Source organism: Vulpes lagopus, chromosome 10 (assembly GCF_018345385.1).
Source record: "Vulpes lagopus strain Blue_001 chromosome 10, ASM1834538v1, whole genome shotgun sequence".
Classification (NCBI taxonomy): Eukaryota; Metazoa; Chordata; class Mammalia; order Carnivora; family Canidae; genus Vulpes; species Vulpes lagopus.
The window spans coordinates 56627457-56654560 of record NC_054833.1 but is presented as its reverse complement, the minus strand read 5'-3'; the positions used below and the strand labels follow the sequence as shown (position 1 = coordinate 56654560).

The 27104-nt window shown below is 47.4% G+C and overlaps 1 protein-coding gene across 3 annotated transcripts in view; it reads left to right on the top strand.

Annotated features, from left to right (window-relative positions):
• ANKFY1 (ankyrin repeat and FYVE domain containing 1) overlaps nucleotides 1-27104 on the top strand; it is a 79953-nt gene that overhangs the window by 45187 nt on the left and 7662 nt on the right. For all 3 annotated transcript variants that reach the window (XM_041770438.1, XM_041770436.1, XM_041770437.1), the window contains exons 7-19: nucleotides 1027-1192; nucleotides 8229-8433; nucleotides 9616-9684; nucleotides 9912-10111; nucleotides 14907-15004; nucleotides 17766-17994; nucleotides 18926-19024; nucleotides 19299-19452; nucleotides 20030-20198; nucleotides 20905-21023; nucleotides 21643-21799; nucleotides 22053-22253; nucleotides 23567-23743. In XM_041770438.1, coding sequence (XP_041626372.1) covers nucleotides 1027-1192; nucleotides 8229-8433; nucleotides 9616-9684; nucleotides 9912-10111; nucleotides 14907-15004; nucleotides 17766-17994; nucleotides 18926-19024; nucleotides 19299-19452; nucleotides 20030-20198; nucleotides 20905-21023; nucleotides 21643-21799; nucleotides 22053-22253; nucleotides 23567-23743 — 2043 coding nt within the window. The remainder of the gene's footprint in view (nucleotides 1-1026; nucleotides 1193-8228; nucleotides 8434-9615; nucleotides 9685-9911; nucleotides 10112-14906; nucleotides 15005-17765; nucleotides 17995-18925; nucleotides 19025-19298; nucleotides 19453-20029; nucleotides 20199-20904; nucleotides 21024-21642; nucleotides 21800-22052; nucleotides 22254-23566; nucleotides 23744-27104) is intronic.

Sequence of the window (27104 nt, the reverse complement as noted above, 5' to 3'; positions counted from 1 at the left end):
AGGTACCAAATTCTGCTTTAGTTTTCTTTTGCTGCTATAAAAAAATTGTCACAAACCTAGTGGCTAAAAGCACATGTATTACCGTACAGTGTTGTAGGTTGGAAGTCCAGTGCAGCCATCCTGTCCACAGTTCAGGTGTCGGCAGGCTGTGTTCTTTTCTGGAGGTTGTAGGAGAGAATCTGTTTACTGTTCATTTGGTGTGCAGGCAGAATTTACCTCTTTGTGGTTATAGGCCTAGTAACCCCATTTTCTTGCTGACTCTAGGCTGGGGGCCCTTTTTGGCTTCTGGAGGCCACCACTTCTTCCCTCTTCTGAGCCAGGGATGGCGTCTCAAATCCTCGTGTCACATCTCTCTGCTCTTCTGCTTCCTTCTGCTTCCCTCTTTTACTTTTAAGGACACATATGATTAGACAGATGGGTCCCTCCCGGATAATCCAGGATGTGTTCCCTCAAGGTCCTTAACCTTAATGACACCAGCAAAGTCTCTTATGTTGTGGATGGTGGCACATGTTCTGTAAGTTAGGACATGGACATCTTTAGGGGCTATTATTCTGCTGACTGCACTGCCCGGTGAAGAAATACAGTTGCTCTTGACATATGGGAACATAATGTGCTTTAGACTGGGTGTCCAGTACCCAGGGAGACATCACGTTGTGTTGGGAATTAGATATTAAGCCATAGTCTTTTATGAAAACGTTAGCTGTCTCGCTTTGGGCTCTGACCCTCTAACCTGGCCTTTGTGTTCCTATAGCACTATCTGCATTTCCCTTGTGGCCCTCATTGTCTTCCACGGTGTTGGTGTCTGCTCTGTGATCCCCATTAATTCTGTGTTCCCTGAAAGACATGTGTTCAAGGAGGCCTGAGAGAAGTTTGTGAATCCAGTGGCATTTGGAGAGTATACAGTGTTCTAGCACTGTAATTTGGTATTTTTATAAAAAGATGATATGTAAGAGTCCAGCTGGGAGAGATTAAAATAAGTTGTATTATCTATTGGCTGGGTGCTAATTTACAGATATATCTCTGCAGCTCCCTGGGAAGCTGAATGAAGTGGACCATAATGGAGACCTTGCTTTAGATCTAGCCCTGTCACGACGACTAGAGAGTATTGCCACCACGCTGGTTAGCCACAAGGCTGATGTGGACATGGTAGACAAGAGTGGCTGGAGCTTACTTCATAAAGGAATCCAAAGAGGTAGGAAGAAGCAGTATGTTTTGTATTTTTCTCTGCTGGCAATTTTACTTTAATCCAAGTAATTTTTGAAGATTTCTGACCCTGTTGTACACATTCTACGTTCTGTAAAGCTTTTTCTGTCTGCACATGATGTAGAATCTGTGATCTAGGATGGGCTAGTGCCTGTGCCTGGTTTCTTTGGCTCTTCTGGGGTCAGCAGTGCTCCCAGAGGAAAGACCAGAGGGAGGTGTAAGCTGTGACTTGTAAGCAGTGGACGTGTATCACTTTCTAGAGGAATTGTGCCAGGAGGACTTTACATGTTTGGGGACTGTAAGAGAGGGAAAGTATCAAAACCATGCACGTTTAAACACATTCTCAGATTCAGAATTTTCACTTGTACAGGTTAGACTTCTGTCATGGCAAAGTGATAGAGTTTCATTTTGTTCTAGGAAGATTATTTGAAACTGTAGCTATGTTTTGATTATGTTGCTGTTAGTAGTGGGAAGAATATAGAAATGATAAAATCAAAACACTTTAGGGTAGTCGGGGTGGCTCAGCAGTTTAGCGCTGCCTTCAGCCCAGGGCATGATCCTGGAGACCAGGGATCGAGTCCCACGTCAGGCTCCCTGCATGGAGTTTGCTTTGCCCTCTGCCTGTGCCTGTGTCTCTGCCTCTCTCTCTCTCTCTCTCTCTCTCTCTCTCTCTTTCTCTCTGGGAGTCTCTCAGGAATAAATAAATAAAATCTTTTTTTTTTAAAAAACAATTTTAATGTTAATTAACTTTTCAAGTGGAAAAATACTAATCTTTTCTGTTTGGTTTTTCCTGTGGCCTTATTAGTTGGTAAGTCCTAAATGGATCCTGCTTGCCTCTGCTTTGCAGTCATCATTTCTGACAGAGTTAGAAGCTGTCCAGAGGCAGAGTTCCAGCACGAAATGACAGCTTTCAAAAAGGCCAAATCTTAATTCTGTAGAGGGTTAGATGACCTGATTGAAAGACTTAGCCATGGCCACATTTTGTTCACATGTGGACCACAAAGACAGTGTACTGATTTCTGCCCATCTGAATCCTGTATATTCACCTTTCCAATTGTGTAGCTATCATTACTCTGCTCTGGTACTGTGCTGTTGTTATTGTGCTATTGCACTATCACTCTTACATTTACTGTCATTATTATACTGGCATCATTTATATTTTATCATTCACAAGTTTCTCCTAGTTGGTGGAATGTAGTTACTTCAAATATGGTCCTGTTGCAGCTGTGGCTTTGCTCCTTTTGGGCAAAGGTTTTAATACAGATATCTTTCAAAGCCATGTGTTAGAGTGTGAAGCTTGCTGGCTGACACAGGGGAAAATGTTGCTCATCATCGGGAAGGAATTCCTTGGAGTGTGTCAGCGTCGAGAGCAGATGCATTTCCCAGGCGCCACTCTGCACTGTGCAGAGCTGTTGGGTACTTAGCGCACTGGGTGTGTGTGCAGTGGGGAAGGTTCCCACCACATGGGGAATTATTTTTCCCATACTCTGTGGTGTCTGGGATGTTTATTTTGGAAACAAATACACTTGTTACTAAAAAAAAAAAAATCTCAGAATTCTATTTCTTTCCTCTTAGGGAGTTTAAATTCTTATGTGTGATGAAAAAGCATCCTTGACGTGATATTAAATATTTTGGTGATTGCTTAGTTACCAGAGTTGCCAAGAATTGGCAGTGCATCTTTGATGCTTATTTTCAGGCGACTTAATCTTCCACTTGGAATTGATCAGTTGCCTGCAAGCCTGTGCATTCTGGCACTGGTATCATCGTCCTGATTGCTGCCAGCTCTGGAGAGTAGCCCATGGCATGGTAGACTAAGCACTGGGGTCAGAGGTTGGGTGGGCTGGGGTTTGAACCCTGGCTCACCACGGAGTCAGGGGCCTTGAACAAGTCAGTCAGTTACTGCTGGGTCTCCTTTTCCTTATGTGCAGAGTAGGAATCCTTCCTTCTTTCCAGTGTTCCCAGCACTGGGACTGCCGGGTGGTAGGGTCAGCTCCAGGCTGCTGTGCCATAACTAACTTCAGTTCCCAGGGGGCTGCTTTCACGTTTCCTTCTTTAGGTTGAGCCGTCACTCTGTGGCCCTTCCTAAATGAGTAATGTACTTAATTTTAACTGTCAACCTTGCTTTAAGTTCTTGATAATTTGAGCAAAGATCTTTGCTATCTGAGATGTGGGTCCAGTTCTGGATGCCCACTAGAATCTGTGCTGGGCAGTTCTGTGAAGAATGACATGGGCAGCCAGTGTCTCTGGACAAATCCTCTTCTTACAGGAGGCATACAGTGGCCAGAGGGTGGCCACCTCCAACTAGCTAGTCAGGGCAAGAAGGTGACTCCTTGCTGTTTAAAAATATCTGGTGATCAGCATTGACCTTCTAATAATCATTGGTGGTTGACGGGTCTCATAAGCAGGTGCTCCTGTCTCACTCCTTGCAGTCTGTGCACAGATGGTGCCAGCACCTGGAGCAGCGTGAGGCCGGCTGTGTTCATGGTGAATGTTACTGGGTTCCCTGAATACAGCCCTGCTCAGGAAGCTGCACTAGAGGAGAGGTCATGTGTGGACTTGTTTTGATGTTGGTGGTGTTAGGGTTATGTTGATGTGGACAAGCCATTACAGTGATATCTTGTTAACCTGGTGGTGCCAGTGGATGGGGTTGATGAAGTAGCCAACTTTGAAGCACCAAATCGTTCGTTCGTTTGTTCATTAGTTCTCTTTCTTTTCTTTCTTCTTTTCTCCCTTTTCTTTTCCCTTTCCTCTATTCATGAGAGAGACAGAGAGAGGCAGAGAGACCCAGACAGAGGGAGAAGCAGGCACCTTGCAGGGAGCCCATTGCAGGACTCGATGTCAGGACCCCAGGATCACACCCTGAGCCGAAGGCAGATGCTCAACCACTGAGCATCCCCAAACAGTTGTTATTGTAGCTGTGTTTGATGGAAATTTCTCCAGGATGTATTAGAAGTTTTCTTAGTGACAGAAACTTTATAAATGGTGCTTTTGGTATTTTCCATTCTCTCCCTTTGTTCTGCTCTTTGATGTCCACTGTCTTTTCCCTCTAGATTGTGTACCCATGGGGGCTAACTTTCTTTTAACGTAAAACACCCCGATTTTCAACTTCCAGTAATTCCTAAATAACTTTCTGTGTGGGGTGCATGTATTTGTGTGCATATATATATATATATGCAAGTAATGTATATTTTGTCTGGTTCATCTTCCATAGGTACAGTGTATTATAAGTTTTTCATAATGTAGTCTTATTTTAGGTTTACTGTGTTCTCTTAGTTTGGAGCATGGGCTGACCTTAAAGGTATAAAACCATATCCTAGCTCTCCATCATATACAGCAGGCTTTTTCATTTTAAGGCCCTCTGTCCCAACAGTCCTGGATTTCCTTTCCACTTCCAGAATGTAGGTGGCTTTCTCTGGGATATTTTATTCTGTTGCTAATGTTTGTACATATTCTCTCTTAGGTTGAATTTCTGTGGGTGTTGTTCCTACCACACATCAGGGCCTATGGAGAAACTCACTATGTATATATGAATAGCAAAGGCCTGACCCAGCCTAGCCCCCAACATGCATGTTGTTGTTTTTAGAGCTCTACCAATATTCTGGTGTACAGAAAGCTAATTTTTGGTCTTTTGCATGTGATGTTGGTAAAGATCACACTTTCCCCCAGACCCCAGAAAAGAATTGGGGGCTGGTTAGAGAAATTTGAAGTTGCCTAAAATCATAATTGATTGGAATTAGAGCCAATCTGTTGAAATGGGATCTCATAGCCTTGAGCAGTCGATCTGTTTTCTTCCCAAACATTTCCCTGGTGCCTGCTTTATATTAGACAGTGGCAGGTAGATAGGTATATCAGACATGGATCAATCAGCATCTGAGGGCCTTGTGGCAACCTGAGCATTTCCTTGCCCAAGCTGACATTCTCTGGCAAGATGGTCCCTTAGAAGAAAGTACAGAGCAGATAGGAGGTATTGAAAACCAGAGAATTTTGAAATTCTATGTCCACTGAAGACCAGATGCAACCCATATAGTCAAATGAAAATGAGCACAGGAATACAGGGGCACTTGGGTGGCTCAAGCAGTTGAGCATCCAACTCTTGATTTTGGCTCAGGTCATGATCTTGGAGCTGTGGGATTGAGCCCCGTGTCAGGCTTCACACTCAGTGGGGCGTCTGTATGAGGATTCTCTCTCTCTCTCTTCCACTTTCTCTCCCCTTGCTCTCGTATGCATGTGCGCACTCTCTCTCAAGTAAGTAAAATCTTAGAAAAAAATGAGCATGGGAATACAGATAATAGACTTGAGAACTTTGCCATTCCTGAAATCCTAAGCCCTATTCTGGATGTTCAGATTGCAGAACTATTGTTGAAGATGAACAATATTGCAAGATTATAAAAGAAACCTTGTCATAGGTGTCTCTGAAAGGAGAAATTTGTCATGTGGAGATTGGGAATCAAAGGAGTATACATCTATGGCACTAACAGAATTAGGGGCAGGTGAATGTGTCTGGATGCAAAGACAAAAACAGATCAGCTACAGAAGCAACACTGTTGCCTATGATCTGCATAGCAAAGAAGTACTATGGCGCCTTCGGCAACCTGGCCTCCATCCATCCTAACACTGCCAGCAGGCTTAAGACATATGTAGAAAGTCGATAGTCGTGAAACCAGCAGAGCAACAGTTACGCTGCATTTGGGGGATCTTCCAGCTGAAGAAGGATGTGATTTGTAAGAAATTTATTTTGTAGACCTTGGTGAAGTGGAGACAATTTACAGAAAGTACCTCTGAGTTTCAGCTGAACCCTTGGGACAACTTAGCAAAGTGCTGTGTCATGGCTGCTAGGGTTACACCTGGCCGGACAAGGGGAGGTTTGCTTTGGAAGACTTCTCTGCAGTGAGCTTGTCGGTACTACCTGGAGGTCCCCAGAAGAAACTTTTGCTTCCCCGCTCCGGCTAGACAGAATGCCTCAAAGCAAGCATCATGGATTAGTAACTGGGTGATTGCTCTGTTAATAGTTCATTATCTTACGATGCATTGCTATTTTTGCCTTCTTTTCTTTCTTTTCTTTTCTTTTCTTTTCTTTTCTTTTCTTTTCTTTTCTTTTCTTTTCTTTTCTTTTCTTTTCTTTCTTTTCTTTTCTTTTCTTTTCTTTTCTTTTCTTTTCTTTTCTTTTTTCTTTTCTTTTTTCTTTTCTTTCTTTCTTTCTTTCTTTCTTTCTTTCTTTCTTTTTTTTAATATTTTCTTAATTTATTAGAGAGAAAGCAGAGCAGGGAGAGGGGTAGAGGGAGAAGCAGACTCCCCACTGAGCAGGGGACCCAACGTGGAACTTGATCCCAGGACCCCAAAGGCCGATGCTTAACTGAGGGAGCTACGCAGATGTCACTTCTTGCCTTATTTTTTAAGAAACATTAATTTTATGTATAGTGAGTGTGTTTGTATGCATTAAGTTGTAAATGGAAGAGTGGCCTGGGTAGCTCAGTGGTTGAACGTCTGCCTTGACTTAGGTCGTGATCCCTGGGTCCTGGGATTGAGTCCTGCATTGAGCTCTCCGCAGGGAGCCTGCTTCTCCCTCTGCCTGTGTCTCTGCCTCTCTCTGTGTGTCTCTCAGGAATAAATAAATCTTTTTAAAAAGTTATAAATGGAATTAAATCCAAGGAGGATTAAACTTTAAGGAATCATCATAAGTTTTATTGCTTAATTTCTATCATCCTCCAGGTTGACTTGACAAGCCTACTTGAACTGCTTTCCACAAGTATTTTTTTTTTTTTAATTTTTAATTTATTTATGATAGGCACACAGTGAGAGAGAGAGAGGCAGAGACATAGGCAGAGGGAGAAGCAGGCTCCATGCACCGGGAGCCCGACGTGGGATTCGATCCCGGATCTCCAGGATCGCGCCCTGGGCCAAAGGCAGGCGCCAAACCGCTGCGCCACCGAGGGATCCCCACCACAAGTATTTTTGATGTGAAATTGTCAGATCGCTTGGTTCTGAATTTAGCCACGTATTTTCAGAATTGTATCCCTTTGGTATTTTTATGTAAACTTAATTCTTGGCCTTTTGTCAGGATGTCAAGGTAGTTTGTGTTTCCTCATACAGAGCACTGAGTAGTCGAGGACAGCAGTCTCACCTGTTGAATTTACTGGATTTTATGTAAGTTATTCAGAATTAATTTGGTATTTGTAGGTAGCCCCAGGGAGACTCTTGCACCTCTAAGTGCTCCAAGAGTTAGGGCAATGGAGGGGACTTAGGAAAAAGCTTTGTTTTGACAACCACTTAATGTACCATGTGAAGTTTTTATAAAGAGTAGTGTGTACTGATTCTTTATTTAAATATTCAGTTGCAAACTTCTTTTTTTTTTTTAAGATTTTGTTCGTTTATTCATGAGAGATACTGAGAGAGAGGCAGAGACACAGGCTGAGGGAGAAGCAGGCTCCCTGTGGGGAGCCCGATGCAGGACTCTATCCCAGGACCTCGGGGTCACGCTCTGAGCTGAAGGCAGACACTCAACCGCTGAACTACTCAGATGTCCCATTAGTTGCAGACTTCTTGTTGAGACTGTTTTGTTTGTACGTAATAGAACATTAAAAAAATCTGTGAATCACAATAAATCAGACAGAATTGTCCTCTGAACAGGAACCTGTATGCAGGTGTGGCAGATTGGTGGTCAGGAAATGACAGAGGGACATCAGTTGTGTTGGAGAAGAATCTTGAGACTGCCTTTGAGGGCTGATGACCAGGAGAGGCCTCTAAGTGGAGAAGCCTGGTTTACTTAAATAGTGATATTGAGGCGCAGGACAGGACATGTGACAACGGGTGATCAGAAACTGAATGAGGCCTTTGAGATTCAAGTACGTGACTTTGTTATCTTGATGATGAGTTTCCGCTTCCAGGTGTCCCAGATGTTCTGCGAAGACATGCCCGATTCTCCCTCTTCTTTGTCCATAGTTACTGACTTTCCCAGGAAGCATTGGCCAGAAGAGCTTGCCCTGGTGTTGTTGTGGGTGACCATTTTTCTGTCGTTTCTTTTCAAGGAGATCTCTTTGCTGCCACCTTCCTCATTAAGAATGGGGCACTTGTCAATGCTGCTACATTGGGTGCCCAGGAGACACCGTTGCACCTTGTGGCATTGTACAGTTCGAAGAAACACTCAGCAGATGTGATGTCTGAGATGGCACAGATCGCAGAGGCTCTTCTGCAGGCTGGCGCCAATCCCAACATGCAGGACAGCAAGGGCAGGTAAGTGGGGTTAGATGGCTTGCTCTCACTGCTGTTTCCAGAATGGTATTTTAGGGTGGCACATAACTAGTAGATTGGGGCTTGTTATTCAGTCTGATTTTCCCTGAGGTCACAGATAAAGGTTTGTCAGACCGATGAGAGGAGTGACTAAGCCCAGAGACATTTGGGGAAATCATTTCCGTGCTGGGAACTGAGGTCCATGGGTTTGTACGCAGTTTCTGTCTTGTTCAGGTGGTTACTGGTCCAACTTCTGCAAGGGAACTTTGTCTCAGCATCTTGGTCAGAGCTGGTGGGGTGCTGTGAAGAAGGGGTGCACACCGTCTCGGGCCATCTGCCGTGTTCCCGATCGGCTCTCCCCACGGCATCTCTGCAGCCTTTGTTGTGTCCCCTTTGCCTCTTCCCAGAAGTACCTTGTTAAGGATTCCTTGTGGTTTAGAGCCCATGAAAAGGCTGTGTATCTTTGGAGCAGCAGTGTGGGAGGCACAGAAGGGGACCACCAGCAAGGGGGACCAGCTCAGTGTTTTACACCCTAGAGAAACCTATCAAACTAAGAACAGAGCTCTGTGCAGTTGTCAGGATAGGGACATGGACGTGTGTGGAAGGATCTGCAATTGAGTGAGATGGGTCTCTGAACTCTCATTATCATGTGATAATTACTTTATTTCCCTAAGTAATTGCATCCTTTTTATCTTCTGTTGGATCTTTGACTTTCTCCTGCTGCAGCAGATGCTTGCCCCTGTGATGGGTGCTGGTGCAGGGTGGGGGGCCCCCTTCAGAGTGTGTGGGGGCTGGATACGCACAGTGAAAAGCGCTCAGATGCTGCTTCCAGCAGTCCCTGCCTGTTGCCAGGCTCTTTGAGTGTAAACGAGAGCTGTAGGAAGAGAAACATGTGTTTTCACATTGGTGGGGGATATGTGGGGAAAACAAACTGCTGTTTAAGAATATGGAGACCTGGTGCAAGTCAGCATTCAACTGGAGAGCGTTTTATTATCTCTTCCTTTTGGTGGATCTTGTCCTTTGGACCACTGAGTAAACAGTGACATGATTTTGGAAAGCTCTTGGCCAGAGCACGCAGAGACACTGCTGCAGAGATGGAGTTTTCTTGTGGGTGGTGACCCTGCCTCCTGCCCTGAGGAGTCCTGACCGATGCCTGTTCTGACCCCTCTTCTCTTCCATCTGTAGGACTCCCTTACACCTGTGCATCATGGCCAGGAACGAATATGTGTTCAGTCAATTGCTGCAGTGCAAACGGTACGCATGTGGAGCAGTGAAAAAACAGTTGGGAGGGTGGGATTGTGAGTGAAAAATAATTCCTTTAAAATGTTTTTTAGAAAAAAAAAATGTCTTTTTGTGTCATAAATATTAATAAGTAAAAGTAAACTAAAAAACTGTCATTCAAAATGTGCATAAAGAGGCTGTTGGCAGTACAGTGTCTGAAGAGGGTTCTATTTGCTGTTCCTGCTGCTTCCTTATTTCAGGCTAGATTTAGAGCTGAAAGACCACGAGGGCAGCACTGCTCTGTGGCTTGCAGTGCAGTACGTCACCATGTCTCCTGACCACTCAGTGAACCCCTTTGAAGACCTCCCGGTGGTGAACGGGACTTCATTTGATGAAAACAGCTTTGCAGCCAGACTTATCCAGCGGGGCAGCAACACCAATGCCCCTGACACCGTAACAGGTAAAGTGTGGTCCCCCCAGAGCTGGTGCTTAGGTCTGGAGGGCCGTGAAACATCACATCTGCCTTTTTACCAAAAGGTTAGAAACTGAATGGCATATTGTTTTGAGAATTAGTTTGTGCTTTTCAGTATAGTAAAATTCCAAGATTATGCTTTAAGAAGTTTAGCCAGACTCTGAGTCTGTTAAGCAGGAACACTTATTTGGGGCAGTGAGGTCCAGAACTCCTTTTACACTCTTAAAATGATATCTCAAAGAGTTTTGGTTTTGATAGGGTATATCTAAGGTATTTAACTAATATTAGAAATTAAAACTGAGAAATTTTAAAAAGATGTATTAAATAACAAACCATTACATGTTTAGCATATATCATTTATTATGAAGGATAATATTCAAACAAAATTAGTTGGAAGAGTGACTGGTTTCTTGTATCTGCATCTGTATTCAGCCTTTTGAGATATGTTGTTTTGGTTAAAGTATGTGAGGAAAACATACTCTCACACCTATGTAGCCGGCAAAGGGGGGCACATTTCAGAGCCTTCTCAGATAATTGTGGATGTGTTTCTCTGATTCCACAGCAAGCAGAGTTGACCAAGTGATAGTTTAAAGTTAGTTGCAATATGGAATCTGAAACTGTACCAAAGAACTTTTCATACTCATATTGAAATCCAGGATCCATTTGTGCTTTGAATGGATCTTTTCTCCATACATGATTCTGTAACATCACAACTTGATTATTTGAAAAATACTGGTTCACCGAGTTATGCAGATCTTCCAGATGTTTGTGTATTTTAGAATCTTGTTTACTAATGTCACCATTGATCTTATCAGAGAAATCTTCTGTTGATAAGCTGCCAAACTTGTAGTTTTTTTTTTTTTAATTTATTTTTTATTGGTGTTCAATTTGCCAACATATAGCATAACACCCAGTGCTCATCCCATCAAGTGCCCCCCTCAGTGCCCATCACCCAGTCACCCCCCCCCCCCACCTCCCTTTCTACCACCTCTTGTTCGTTTCCCAGAGTTTGGAGTCTCTCATGTTCCGTCTCCCTTTGTGATATTTCCCACTCATTTTTTATCCCTTCCCCTTTATTCCCTTTCACTATTTTTTATATTCCCCAAATGAATGAGACCATATAATGTTTGTCCTTCTCCGATTGACTTATTTCACTCAGCATAATACCCTCCAGTTCCATCCATGTCAAAGGAAATGGTGAGTTTTTGTCATTTTTAATGGCTGAGTAATATTCCATTGTATACATTAGCTATTTTTTTTTTTAAGATTTTATTTATTTATTCATGAGAGACACATAGACACAGAGAAACAGAGACATAGGCAGAGGGAGAAGGAGACTCCAGGCAGGGAGCCTGATGTGGCACTTGATCCTGGGACTGCAGGATCACGCCCTGAGCTGAAGGCAGATGCTTAACTGCTGAGCCACCCAGGCGTCCCAAAGCCTTAGCTGTTTTCTAAGTGAATATCCTTTTTATTGGATTTTCCCCGTTACAAGTGAAATGTCACACAGAATTCTGGAAGGATAGGTACCCATTGAAATTTAGGAAATGTAGTAATTTTTACTGCTCTATTAAGGACTGTGCATTTTTGGCTGGTGCAATGTGGTGCAGAGGAACGTGGTGACTCCTGGTATGCTCTGGGGCCCCAGTTTTATCTGACATAAGTGCCACAGTCATCATAGCGGGACAAGTGAGCATCAGGAGGATAGTTTTGACCTCATGGACCCCCTGAAAGACACTCTGGAATCCCCAGGAATCTACTGACCACACTTTGAGAACCCTGTTTTCACATGTGTATTTCCTTGTTCTGACTAAATAAAATACAGAGGTATTTTAAGGAAGAACTCAAGATAATACATATAAAGTATGGGTGGGTGCCACAGATGATGGGGATGGGCCAGAAGGAGGTGGATATTAAATAGCACTTTCCTTGAAAGAACTTAATGATTTAAGTAAAGAACAAATTCAGTCGCCCCTCTGGTGACTTGAATGCTAAAGTCAGGGCACTCCACACCAGGGGGGTTGGGAAGACCTTCTGGAAATGAGATTGGTCCTAAATTGCTCTGAATTTACAAAGGTATACTGGTCATTGGCCATAATTTATTCATTTCGAATATAATCATACTATACGAGGGCTGCAATATATAAGAACTTGGTTCTTTGATATTTAGGACTTGGATGCTAGCTACCTTCAGACCCAGTTCTTAAGAAAGTTTGACGGGTACCTGACAAGCATATGCATCCTTTCACTGTGGGCTGCACCACTATTCTCTTTTTTTTTTCTAAATTTATTTTTTATTGGTGTTCAATTTGCCAACATATAGCATAACACCCAGTTGCTCATCCCATCAAGTGCCCCCCCCAGTGCCCATCACCCAGTCACCCCCACCCCCCACCCACCTCCCCTTCCACCACCCCTAGTTCGTTTCCCAGAGATAGGAGTCTTTCATGTTCTGTCTCCCTTTATGATATTTTCCACTTATTTTTTCTCCTTTCCCCTTTATTCCCTTTCACTATTTTTTGTATTCCCCAAATGAATGAGACCATATAATGTTTGTCCTTCTCCGATTGACTTATTTCACTCAGCATAATACCCTCCAGTTCCATCCACGTCGAAGCAAATGGTGGGTATTTGTCGTTTCTAATGGCTGAGGAGTATTCCATTGTATACGTAAACCACGTCTTCTTTATCCATTTATCTTTCAATGGACACCAAGGCTCCTTCCACAGTTTGGCTATTGTGGACACTGCTGCTAGAAACATTGGGGTGCAGGTGTCCTGGCGTTTCATTGCATCTGTATCTTTGGGGTAAATCCCCAGCATGCACCACTATTCTCTGCTTACGTCCATGCATCAGGTGTATTTGTCATGCTGTGTACATCTTACAAGGTAACTTACTAACGTCTGGACTGCTTGATTTGTCAATTTGGGGGCGTATATGAACATTTTTCATTGTGAGTCTGAAGATTTGTCCACTGTCTTGCTAGTTCTGTCAATTTTCCTTTATATACTTTGAGATTAGGTACAAGTTCAGGATTATTATTTTTTCCTTGTTCCAATTCTCCTTTTACATGGAATGGCCTTTGTCCACTGTCTCAGCCTTTCTGTCACGTCTTAGCAGTTGAAGGTTACCTTGGTTTGATTCGGAGGCCCATGTGCACGTCTTGTGTGTCCCAGGAGGACTACAGGAGTGAAGATGGGACCCTCATTAGGGGTTTCTAAGTTATGGTGGCTCTCGGCCCCAGGTGGAATCCTGGTCTTTGAGGGAAAAGGAAAAACAGCATGAAAATAAAGCATTTGTCCCATTTCTTTTTTTTAAATCTAAATTTTAGGTTGTTACCATACTGTGCAGTATTGGTTTCTAGAGTAGAATTCAGGGACTCATCACTTACATGCAGCACCCAGTGCTCATCACAAGTGCCCGCTACATGCTCATCCCCTACCTCGCCCATCTCCCATGCATCTCCCTCCAGCCACCCTCAATGAGTCCCTGCTGTTAAGAGTCTTAAATGGTTTGTTTCCCTCTCTGCTTCTTTTTCCCCTCCTTCCTCTGTGTTCATGTTTTCTTAATTCCATATGAGTGAAGTCTTATGGTATTTGTCTTCCTCTAACTGACTTACCTCACTCAGCACAATACACTCTAGCCCATCCAAGTCATTGCAAATAAGACTTCATCCTTTCTAATGGCTGAGTAATATTCCATTGTGTGTGTGTGTCTGTGTGTGTGTGTGTGTGTGTGTGTGTGTGTGTATCCCACATCTTTTTAGTCATTCATCTGTTGAAGGACATTGAGGCTCCTCCCACAGTCTGGCTACTGTGGACATTGTTGCTGTGAACATTGAGGTGCAGCTGTCCTAGTGTTTCACTACATCTGTGCCTTTGGGGTAAATTCCCAAAAGTGCAATGGCTGGGTCGTAGGGTAGTTCTGTTTGTAACTTTCTGAGGAACCTGCACACTGTTCTCCACAGTGGCTGCACCGCCTTGCATTCCCACCAACAGCTCACAAGGTCTCCCCTTTCTCCACGTCCTCGCCAACACCTGCTGTTTCCTGTACTGTTGGTTTTAACCATGTCCCATTTCTTCACCTATTTTTAGTCCTGGTATTTAATGTGAGTTTTCAAAATGCATAGCTGCAGCACATGAGATTTTGTGTTGATCCAAACAGGAAATGGATGTTAATAGGAAGGGAAACACTGCTTTGGGGCTAAAACCATTCCATGAGGGAAAGAAGAAATGTTTTTTTCCTAAGCTTTTTATTTAGAAAATAGTGGTAAGCAAAACATTTCTGCGCCAAGAACAAACATTTAGGGTCTTAGGGATAAAATGTAAAGGGCATTTGCTGGTCGAACATCCCTTCTAGGTCCAGAGGTTCTCAGACAGTTGTCCTTTCCCCCGGACTTTTGGCAGCATCTGTATACATATTTGTTACAGCAAGGCTTGGGGTGCTGTTTGCATCTAGTTGTTTTACAGGGTGCAGAACAGCCCCCTCACAACAGAGTCACTTGGCCCGGAAGGTCAGGAGCACCGCTGCTGAGAAAGCACGCTCTGACCCATCCTCGGCAGCAGACAGAGCTCACCTCCGGTCTTGGGTGGCATCCAGTGGTGAACTCTAGGAGAACGAATGTCCTCTGACTCCCAGACCAAATCTCTGTTCCACCTGGGCCTGTCCAGTGTCTGCATCCACACACAGGACTCGGTGTGGGGTGTGGGCTGTCTGTTGGGATAGGTGGGCAAGGAGGTTTGTCGTTGTGCACGTGGGAACCGAGTGTGCTCACTGTCTCCAGGGAATTGCCTACTGCAGCGGGCAGCTGAGGCGGGGAACGAGGCAGCTGCTCTTTTCCTGGCAACCAGCGGCGCCCACGTCAATCACAGGAACAAGTGGGTAAGTGTGCCAGGGCGGCTGAGGAAGCGGAGTAGCTCTATGGGGAAAGGAAATGGTGCGTATATAGGAAAAAATAGCTTCTGTTTTCAATTTTTGTCCGAATGATACATGTACTTGGTTAAAAAACCAGGCTGAAATGGATGTTTTGTTCCCAAATACTGGTTGGTTGGTTGATTCAACAAGCGTTCCCTAAACATGTGTGGCATATCGGCTCCTCACCTAGATGCTGGGGGCTGCCAACTTACTGCACTAGGATCTCCATCTTCTATGACGCTTGGTGTTTGCTGAATCTTTCCTGTGTGAGTGCTTATTCAGCCTCAAGGTCGCTGCAGTGTTCAGGTCGAAGTGTGGCCTTGGGGCGAGGCTTCTCATTCTCATCTGCCCTGTGTGATTGTAAGCAAGTTACTGACCCTTTGTGAGCTTCAGTTTCCTTCTTTGCAAGATGGGGTTCACAGGGTGTAGCTTCAGGAAAAGGAAAGGGCACATGTGAGTGCTTGTGAACATATGTATGGCCAGGCCGTCTGGTGCCGTGTGAAGTTGTCTTACCGTTGTTTTCATGGAGAGAGGCTGTGCTTGTCTTTAAGGTCATGTTTACTTTGAGCCTTTATGCTAAGAGCTTTGAGGATGTTGGCTCTTAATTCTCAGAGTGGGCCTGGAAAGGGCATTCTCGACATCTCCAGATCCTGCATTTTGGGGCACAGAACGTTGAGGCTCTGAGAGGTGAGATGGCTCACCAGGGACGCAGCCTGCTCTCCCACCAAACAACGGCGTGTCCCTGAATGCACTTCTGGCTTTCTTGACTTTGCTCTGATCGTTTTGTGTCTCTGTGTCTGTCTCTTGCATTGCCAGTTTTGCCCACTGTTCATTTCTGATACTATACAGACACACCTTGTCTTCAACTTTAGAAAAATCCTTCATGGAGGGCGCCTGGGGGTGGGGGAGTCAGCCAGTGAAGCCTCTGCTTTCAGCTCTGGTCATGATCTCAGGGTCCTGGGATTGAGCCTCATGTTGGGCTCCCTGCTCAGGAGAGCCTGCTTCTCCCTCTGCCCCTCCTTCCACTTGTTCTCTCTCTGTCTCTCTCTCAAATAAATATGGTCTTTAAAAAAAAGTACCCTTCATGGAGCTCATGTTGTTTACCAGCTGTTCCTTCTCTGATGCCCTTTATAGCAAAACTGGGAGGACTCTGAGATGTGTGAGAAGAGACCAGTTTTGAAGGCAAGTGGGTGATTTTGGAGAAGGGTCTGGAGTGCTAGTTGAGTTCTTTGGACTTCTCCTATGGCAAGAGAAGATCTATGTGAAGGGTTTTGAGTAGACAGGTGGTATGACCTTCTGAATTGAGAAAGCATACCGGGAAGCTGCCATGTGGGTGCACCGTTGGGGTGGAGCCTGGAGCTGGTGTGTGTTCTCTAGGTTGGCAGGAGCTGTGCTGACCTCAGTTACTGAACATGGACCCACGGGGACAGGCTTCAAAGGGTTTGCAGAATTATACTCACAGCAGCTTAGGCTCTCAGAAGCAGGGGCAGGAGGGAGTGTGAGGCTGTTGGGTGCACCCATGAAGAGAAAGAGAATTGCCTGCAGGAGGAACTGCTGGGCAGTGAATTCGAGTTTGTGACTGTTGAGCAGGAACAGGTGGTGAGGACGTTGGCTGAGATAGTCGCATACTTGTAGGCTCTGGTGCGGGCCATGGGGGCCGGGGAGCATGCTCTGTGTGAATGTGGGTGTGGGGTTCTGGAGCAGAAGATGATCCCACAGAGGAGGACACTCTCAGCCCTCCACAGCATGACATGTGTCAGTGGGGAAGGGCGCAGTGGGGGTCAGTGGGAGTCTGAGTCCTGTGACATGGTGACTAGCCGTGGGGCGTCCACAGACATACAGTACCTGAGCCCAGAAAACTGAGAGGTGACAATGTAAACATGTTAGTTAGAACCCAGCTGAGACAGTTCAAGGTTCCCTCCAGGAAAGGGAAATTTTTTTTTTAGGGAAAAGGACGTGGGATCTTGCTGAGTTTCACAACGAGCCTTGTAGGGTCTTTGACTCTTTAAATGGATGAGGTCTAGCTTCCATAAGAATAAGGAGCAGAGCAGTGTGTTCTGTTTGTTTCCATCTGTTTGGGTGGAAAGATGCTGTGTGTGCATCTGTGTCCATGTCCTCTTCTGACTGTTCCGCCCTTGGAAGGATACAGGAAGCTGGCACTGGAGTTTCCTCGGGTGGGGGAGCAGGAGAGGACATTGTCATTGTCTGTTCTTGTACCTTTTGAACATTGAATCAAATACGTGGAGTACCAGTTTAAAATGTTTTTAATTTTGAGAGTGGAGGAAAGAGGACTTGATCAGAGACCCTGATGAGGTTGATGTGGGCCAGGCAGAGAGACCCGTGGGGGTGGGGGCCAACTCGTAGCCCTATCCCCACGGGGCCACAGTCCAGGCTCTGCCAGCCTCCCCGGGGCATATTTCTGTGGCACTTGGAGGTTGTCTGCAGTTTAATCGTTGAAGATGTTTAAGAAGATGATGGGACATGTAGATGAGGAGCCAGGGTCCTGGGAGGGCACTTGGGCCAACTTTGAAGAAACCGGGCTGATGGCATAGGGAAGGCAGGAATGGACTCGCAGGAGTTGGACAAGTCGTGGTCAGCTGGTGACAGGATGGGCTGAGGGCTGTGACTGCCCCTGGAGACTCGGGCTTGAGAATACAGGCGTCAAGCCTCTGTGATGGGCACTCCCATCCTGACGGTGCTCTGAGGTGGGCTGTTTGCTTCCGTTTAGGGAGAAACCCCATTGCACACAGCCTGTCGGCACGGCCTGGCCAACCTCAGTGCAGAGCTCCTGCAGCAAGGCGCCAACCCGAACCTGCAGACCGAGGAGGCCCCGCCTTTGCCACGGGAGGCCGTGTCTTCTGCCAGCTCAGTGGATGGTGTCTATCTACAGACGCCGCTGCACATGGCCATCGCCTATGATCACCCAGATGTGGTGTCTGTCATCCTGGAGCAGAAAGGTGGGTAGCTGGGGCCTCCCCACCCTTACCTGTGAACGGTCATTCTGAGGAGTTAGTTACAGAGTTCACGTTCCTTCCATTGATGAGTTATCTTGCCCCCAGATCCTTTCAGGTCATACTAGGTCAGCATGTAGTCTGGCTCCTGACCACTATTCCCTGTGTACATGCTGAGGGCAAAGCCTGCCCACCGCACCTGTCAGGTGATGGGGTTAGAACCGTAGACGACTTCTCTCTCATGTTGGGTGTTTCCCAAAGCTTTGCCTCAGCGTGAACAGTACCCAAGGACCCTGCAGCCTCAGACCCCACTTGAATGGGCGGTTCTCTCAGCAGCCTCAGTCTCCCTGGCACGCTGGTGGCTGGGGAACCGTGGGAGGAGCAGGGGGGCCCAGGGAGCCCCTGCCATGGGGAGGTCCACTTCCCTCAGAGAGTCCTCCCCAGGTTCTCCTCTTGCCTGTCTTGGAACCTGTCCTCCTCTTGCCTCTGTCCTGAGGAATGCCAGCATATTTCCTCCCTGTTCTTACGGAAGGAAGCAGGATTTCAGGTAGAATGCATCTTTCTCTGGGTCCTCCCTGGAGAGATAAGAAGGCAGGAATTACATATTAGGAGAGCCCTGCCAGGCCATGGTTTTGACCCCGTTTGTCTGCACTCAGATAATTATTATGTGTTTCCATAGTGGGTTTATTTTCCTTTTGTGAAGACTCAGTATTTTAAGCTTTAAAAACTTTTATTATTCCCATAAGCTGTGCTCCAAAATGCCAGGTTTCTGGGCTTCCACTCTGCATGAGAAGATTTATGAACTCTCTCTGTACAGAGGGGATTGTATTATAGCCAGTCAGTGAGTTGGAAACCAACTAGCTCTTAGCTCTGGAGTCCTTTAAATGTGGTCCAGGGGGTGGGGAAATCAAGTGTTCGTTTCCTTTAAAAATTTTAGCTAATGCTCTTCATGCCACCAACAACTTGCAAATCATTCCGGACTTCAGCCTCAAGGACTCCCGAGATCAGACGGTGCTGGGCCTAGCATTATGGACTGGTGAGGTGGTGCCAGAGGCTGCCGGGGGGGCAGGGAAGGCGTTGTCCAGAGGCTGCTGGGGTCTGCAGACCGGCCTCTGTCCAAAGGGTGGGGGAGCAGGGAGGGAGGGAAGCGTGCAGGGGCGGGGCTCATCGTTGGGTTTGGGTTAAGCCTGTGATACCTGGTGGAAAACTGCTGGCTTTGAGAAGTCGAGGGGGTGTGTTTGTTGCAGTGAGATGTTGAACAACGGGGGAAATGTGGAGCATGCGTTGGTCAGGGCCTATTTGTGTCCCAGGCATGCACACAATCGCAGCACAGCTGCTGGGCTCCGGGGCTTGCATCAACGACACTATGTCGGACGGGCAGACCCTGCTGCACATGGCCATGCAGCGGCAGGACAGCAAGAGCGCGCTCTTCCTCCTGGAGCACCAGGCAGATATCAACGTGAGGTAGGCGGGAGCACCTCCCATCTGATGGAAAGCATGATGGTGGACTTGTGGGATGGTGAAAGGGAATCCTCAGGACCCGGGCTCAGTACTGCACGGAGGTCAGTGCAGGACCTGTCCAGAAACACTTGTTTAGACAAGGATTTCGTACATAATGAAGAACATTCTTGGGGGAAAAATACAGTGTTAAGTTTCTATTGTTTCTGTATTTTCAAGGAATTTATCTGCATCGTCAGGTGACCCTGAATGACTGGGGAGTGAGAGGAGTGTTTGGTCAAGGAGGCAGCGTAATGGCCTTTATTGAGGTGCTGTCGGAAGCAGCTGTGCCTGAGGGGTTCCCACACGCTGGGGTGTTGGTCCATTATCTTCTGGGTGCAGTAGGATGGCTTGGCAATAGTTCCCAAAAAGGCAGAAGGGATAGATTCTACTGACAGGTTAAACTGCTCCGAAAGAATATTGATCAGTGTGCGTGAAGTGTGTTTGAAGGATACAGTGGGTTCTGGCCTTGAATGCCTGGGGTGGACGCATTACCATTTGGCTCCAGCTACAAATGTTGGTTTTGGGGTGCATGTCCTCACAGGACTCAGGATGGGGAGACAGCCCTTCAGCTGGCCATCAGGAACCAGCTTCCACTCGTAGTGGATGCCATATGCACCCGAGGAGCAGACATGTCTGTGCCGGATGAGAAGGGGAACCCCCCGCTGTGGCTTGCCTTGGCAAACAACCTGGAGGACATTGCATCCACCCTGGTGAGCAAGCTCAGCCTCAGCCTCTGTTTACACATGGGGATAGATTGTCACCTACAGAGTAACCACTAGGACAAGAGATCCACTGAGCAGCAAGTTGGGGCCAGGATGAGCTGTTGAAAGTCCTGTTCAAGAAACTTGCAGTTCAACATAATCTTGGCCAACACTTTGTTTTAGGCTGTTTTTATCAACACTGTCAAGAAGCGGAAGAGCCAAGGTACCTCCTCGGGAGTCCTCTCCTGAGGGTGTGCTCGGGTAAAGGCTGCCCTCACCATTAACATGGTGATAAGTCCCCAGATCCCTGGTTTGTCTTTCTTACCCAGGGGGGTCCTCATTCAGCTTTCAGAAATGCCTGGAATGGGACGAGAAGTGCTATGCAGCTGGGGGTCTTACCCAGGGGGCATTGAGATGAACTGTGAGTTTCAGGTGTGTCGCTGAGGCCAGAGGAGTGTGTGTGTTTTCTTTCCTTCCTGGAACACGGCTCCCAGGGTGATGATTAGCGTATTCTTGTATTTCTCAAAGCAACCTCACAGCATCTGGCACAGAGCACATTCTAATCAGTGTATGTACCAATCACAGGAATTAGCAGTTGATTATCAACTGTATCTCGCCTGAAAGAATGAACCTAATGGTGTCACGTAGAGCTTAGAGGTGGTAATAAAATGTGTGACTTTGCTGTGCAGTGTTGTGAGTAACCTGTTTTCCACAGGTCCGACATGGTTGTGATGCCACGTTCTGGGGCCCGGGGCCCAGTGGGTGTCTACAGACGCTCCTGCACAGGGCCATCGATGAAAACAATGAGTCTACCGCCTGCTTTCTTATTCGCAGGTCTGAGAACCCCACATGTCTCTTCGTGTCTTCTTCAGCTATAGGCCTGGCATGCCTCCGCTGGTCAGAGGGGTCCCCAGTTACAGTTGTTGGAGGGTCACTGTTCTATGAAGTCACCACTTAAGGCACTTCACCCAATTCTGAGGAGAAAGGCTTGGGTGCCCAAATGTCAGAGTCCAGAAGCTGAGCCAGTTTCCTGCCCTGGGGGCCGTAGAGGCTCCGGTAGTCCAGTCAGACCAGTTCACCCCGTGCAGCCAGGAGGTTGTGGTGGAGGAAGCCAGGTGGTCCCTGTGCCCCCGCCCCCCCCCCCCCCCCAATCTCCCCAGCAGGCCCACGTCATACTCAGGGGCACATATATGGGAGGAGCCTTTAGAGCAGTGGTTCTCAAGTGATAAATGCATACAGATCCCTTGGGGACCTTGAAGAGTTCTGATGCCCAGGTCGCCCCCAAGACCAAGAAGAAGCAATGGGAGTGGGGCCCAGACATCAGTATTTGACACCAAGGTGGCAGCAGCTTCTGTGTTGGATGAGACTGCTACTATGCGTTCATCTGCATGCCTCTGGCTGGGTTGGAAGCCTGGCTCTTAGAACCCACCTTTCATTTCCCCCTTGATTTCAGTGGCTGTGACGTGAACAGTCCCAGGCAACCTGGTGCTAATGGAGAAGGGGAGGAGGAGGCCAGAGATGGGCAGACCCCCTTGCATTTGGCAGCCTCCTGGGGGCTGGAAGAGACGGTACAGTGTCTTCTGGAATTTGGTGCCAATGTCAACACGCAGGTACGGAGAGTTTCTCTTTCCAGGAAATAGATGGTAATAAACCAGGTGTGTTTGTGTCTTGGGGTCACTGGAGCTTGGGGTGATGGCAGCCGCTCTTTTCTTCTCTGGGCTTGGCCTCTTTAAGAGCTGATTTCAAATACAGGGTGGCAATACTGGTTCTCAGAACCAAATTTGGTTTGAAAGCGATCCCCTTCATATTTTTCCTGAGTTTGTTCTTTCACCTGGAGATGGAAATCATGTCTTGTCCCTGCAGGATGCAGAAGGAAGAGCACCGGTCCACGTGGCCATCAGCAACCAGCACAGCGTCATCATCCAGTTGTTGATCTCCCACCCTGGAATCCACTTGAGTGTCCGCGACAGACAGGGCCTGACCCCTTTTGCCTGTGCCATGACGTACAAGAACAACCGAGCAGCGGAGGCCATCCTCCAGCGGGAGTCTGGGGCTGCTGAGCAGGTGAGGGACCCGCACCCAGCTTCCTGCACGTGACCACGCTTGGTGGAGCCCATTATGTGGAGATTAAAAAGGTGGCCATCACCAAACAGATCTCTTGGACATGATGATGTTTTTGTGGAAATTAGACTCCCCTTTCTTGAAGTCTGGCCATTCAGGTGAACTGTGGGTACCAGCTGAGATCTGGCTCCCCTGTCCTGCGTCAGCCCATAGTGGTGCCAACAGGGGGGCCCTTTGAGGAGGAATCCTGTGGCCTGCATACGTGGTATCACTGGTGTCTCTGTGTGCTTTTGCTTGGTCTAACTGCCCTGGTTATGAGGGTCCTGAAGAGATGTGACTTGAGCTGGAGGGGGGCTTGTGGTGTGATGTTGGAGCTGCTCTCTGGGGGACAGTTTGTAAGGAGCTGTCATCATCCAGTGTAGCAGGCTCAGGCCTGTCCTCTGGATCTTGAGCAGTTGCTCAGCATGGCTGGGAGGCACTGCCCTGTGGGACAGAGGGGGTGGGAAGTGCCAGCCACAGCCACTCCCAGGGGGACTGGGGTCCCCTTCCCGCCCCTAGAGCCCTGTCAAGGTCCAGGAGTAGTCACTGATGACTGTGACCTGGAGACTTGGCATCTGAACACAGTGCCATCCTGACACAGTTGGGGACTGTCGCTTGGTGTTTCAGTGTTTGTGCGTAAGCGAGTGGTGTGGGTGCTGGCCTCTGCCCCACTCACCTGCTGTTGTGTGTTCATGAAGGGGAGCCCCTCACCTGTCCTCACATGCAGTGTGACGTGGGCACAGTGGACCAGAGTCCTTTGCAGAAACAGCAGCGCGTCTGTGCTCATGCGCATGGGGGCTGTGATTGTGGCATGTTGCTGCGCCTACTTCTCACCGACATGACCGCCCTCATAAGGACAGTTTGTCTGTGCTTTGGTCCAAATGAGCTTTCATCTGCTCTGTGTCAGCATGCAGGGTCTGGCGGTCACAGCAGCTGTGGCATGAGGGAGCCAGAGGAGGGGATACCCATGGGGATGCACGTGGCTAAGCACTGCCTCTGCCTTTTCCCATCCTGCAGACGGTCTGTTAGCGTCCTAACCCAGCATCTGCTGTGGAAGGGTGCATGGTGTGCCCTGTGGCCCTGTGCATGTGCAGGGAGGGTCTGTGGTGTGTGTGGCAGGAGGCACATGCAGATTGGGTTCTTGGGAGGGGTCCCCTGGACCGAGGGCCTTGCCTGCCCCATCATATGCTCTCCTGTGGCCAGCACGGCTGGCCAGTGCTCAGGGGGTGCTCTTGGAAGGGGGACCACAAATGTTTTGGCTTCTCCTGTTGCTGTAGGTGGATAACAAGGGCCGGAATTTCCTTCACGTGGCGGTTCAGAACTCTGATATCGAGAGTGTCCTGTTCCTGATTAGCGTCCAGGCTAACGTGAATTCCAGAGTCCAAGATGCCTCCAAGCTGACCCCTTTGCACCTTGCCGTCCAGGCGGGCTCAGAGATCATTGTCCGCAACTTGGTAAGTGTCACTGAAATGTTGCATGCAGAAGCTCTCACCCGGGTTTTTGCTGGGGTTTGTGAGTGCCTGGTGTGAATCTGGGGAAGTAAGCCAGTGCTGGGGGTGCAGAGAGTCCTGAGAGCCCAACAGATGGGCAGCTTGTGCAGGTAGGTGCCCCAGTGAGGCCTTGTGAAGAAGCAGGATTTGGGGGGTAAGGCAGGCCAGGTGCAAGGGAGGGAGGCATTCAGCAGGCGGCTTGCTCAGGGCGGCTCGGCTCGCCTGTGTGCACACGCACTCGCTACCTCTTTTTTAATAGTCTTTTTAAAATTGGGGTGTAACTACTGTATAACATTATGTTAGTTTTTTGTACATCATAGTGGTTCAGTGTTTGTATGTAGTGCAGAGTCATCCCTACAATATGTTTGGTAAATGCCTGTCACACAATTATACAAGTTTTTCTCTTGTGATAAGGACTTTTAAGATGCACTCTTAGCAACCTTCAGATATGTAATATGGTATTATTAAGTGGGTTCCCACGTTATAGCCCTGGGACTTCTGTGTTCTGCAACAGAACGTTTGTGCCTTTGACCCCCTTCAGCCATTTCAACCCCCAACCCCCACCCCACCTCTAGAAACCATTAATCTGTTCTCTGTATCTACAAGCTATGGTTAATGTTTATGTTTTAGATTCTGTATGTAAGTGAGATCGTATGGTATTTGTCTTTTTCTGACTTACTGTAACACCCTCAAGTTCCATCCATTTTGTTACAATGGCAAGGTTTCATTCTTTTTGATGGCTGGGTAATATTCCGTTGTGTACCTTCTGTTTGTTCGTCAGTCAGTGGACGCTTGGGCTGCTTCTGTGTCTTGGCTTTACTTGTAAATCATGCTGCAGCGAACACAGGGTGCAGACAGCTTTTCAGAGCAGTGTTTGTCCAGTGATGCAGGATCTGTACAAGCCTGGAGCCCTCCCAAGGGTTGGGTGCCTGTGTGTCCGTGAGGGTCCTCACTGCGCTGTGCAACATGCAGTATGTGTTAGGGAAGGTGGTGTCCCAGACTCGGGAGAGGGCTCCCTCTCCTTTGTGGAGAACTAACTCTTGGGGAGGCCAGAAGCCGGTCTAGATTATCAGAGTTGAGGTGCTGGTTGTGCTGGTTCATTGGGTTTGTGTGATAGTAAAGGCATTTTAAAGCTTTATTACAATGTGTGCAATAAACATACTTCTTTATGTATTAAAGAAAAGTGTTTTTCCTTTGGATAAATACCCAGTAGTGGAATTACTGGATTATATGGTATTTTTAGTCTAGTATTTTGAGGAGCCTCCACACTGTTCTCCAGAGTGGCTGCACCAGCTTGCACTCCCACCAGCAGTGCACAAGGCTCCCCTTCTCCACATCCTTGCCAACATGTTGTTTTCTATGTTGTTGATTTTAGCCATCCTGACAAGTGTGAGGGGATACCTCAAGGTGGTTTTGATCTGCACTTCCCTGATGCCAAGTAGTATTGAACATCTTTTCATGTGCCTGTTGGCCATCTTGATGTCTCCTTTGGAGAAACATCTATGCAGTTCTTCTGCCTGTTGTAATTTTTTTTTTTTTTATTTGCTACTGAGTGGTACTGAGTTCTGTGTGCACTTTGGATATCAGCCGCTTACCCTATGTAGCATTTGCAGATATTTTCATTGGTTCAGTAGGTTGTGCCTTTTCACTTAGTTGATGATTTCAATTTCCTTTTCTGTGCAGAAGTTTTTTAGTTTCTGGCCTGACTTGTTTTTGCTTTTGGAGTCAGATCGAAAAATCAGCACCAAGACTGATTTTACCACTGATTTCTTTCTTTTTGTTGGCTGGGTAATGTTCCGTCATGTACATTCCGTCCGTTCATCAGTGAGCGGACGTTTGGGCTGCTTCCGTGTCTTGGTTTTACTTGTAAATCATGCTGCAACAAGCACAGGGTGCAGACAGCTTTTCAGAGCAGTGTTTGTCAAGGAGCTTACCACCTCCTCATTCTCGAAGCTACCCAGAGAGGTGTAGGGAAGGTTTTACCTCTTTCAAAGGAGAGAATGTAAGCTCAGGAACAACTTTCCCCCAAGATAATGGGGTAGTCAGGAGTGTGGCTGGGATTTTAGCCTTTTCTGTTTGGCTCGGAAGCCTGCCTTTTCCAGTACCACAGAGTGCCACCCGCCAGGGAGCAGTCTGAGCAAGGAAGCAGAGACTGGGAAGTCTATGTGCTTTCCCTAGAAAGGTGTGGTTGAAATTTGGGGGAGGGAGAGGTGGAGAGGAAGGGGCGGGTAGGGACCAGATTATGCCTGTGACACTTCACACCAAGAACCGCAAGCAGCCTTTATCTGTTGTGTGGAGAAGCCAAGCAGGTGAGCCCGGGGCATATCCATTCCCCGACCCTGGATGCTGTGGTTGCTGCTGTGTCCCACCAGCCCCAGCACCTGGTACATGAGTAGCCAGTGGGCACTTGACCCTTGGGTGGTGCCCTGCCTTCTTTTTCTTCTTTTTTTAAAATTAAATAATCTGTATGCCCAAAGTGGGGCTTGAGCTCACAGCCCTAAATGAGCTCTACCAGCTGCACCAGCTGGGTGCCCATGTCCCATTTTTGTTTTTGAAAGATACTTTTTTGAAAACCTTCATGCCTTGTTACATGTTAGAGCTGAGAGAGTTTTGACCTCTGTGGTGGGGTCTGTGTGGGGCACGGTCACGTGTGAAGAGCCTAAGGGGAACCAGTTCCTGGGAGTGGGCTGGAGAGCAATTGGTGGGGTATCTGGTGGGTGTGGGGACTGGCCAGGGAGGCAGAGGTGGGCCTCAGAGTCCGGCCATGTGTCCATCGATCGGAGAGACTCGGGAGGTGAGAAAGTCATGGGCCCCTTCACCAGGGTTGCACCACTGCCTCTGTAAGGCCTGACCTCACAGCTGATGCTGGAGACTGTTCACGTTGGAAGAATGTTTTTGCCCAAACCTCTCCCCGTCTCCCGGTTAAGCTCACCGGTGTTAGCTATGACTCCCAGTGCACACAGCACTTGCAGCCGATGTTCTCCTGGACCTGTGGGTGCTTTCACTGGGCACCCGGAGCTCTGGACAGGCTGGGACTTGGAAGTCGGGGTCTGCAGCAGAGCTGAGCAGGACCTTGGTCTCCCAGAGGCAGAGTGCTGCATGGGGGAGAGGCCAGGGTGGCCTCAGGCTGCAGGGTGGGCATGGTGGGCTGTGGTTGCAGCCCGGAACCCTGTCACAAAAGGAACATGTGGACAGGTATTGTCAAAGGGTCCTTCCTGCTTTTGATTCTATAATTTTTTGTGTTTATTTCTTTCTTTTAAAAATTAATGTAGGAGGGAAACCTGGCTGGCTCAGTAGGTGGTACAGGTGATGCTTGATCTCACTG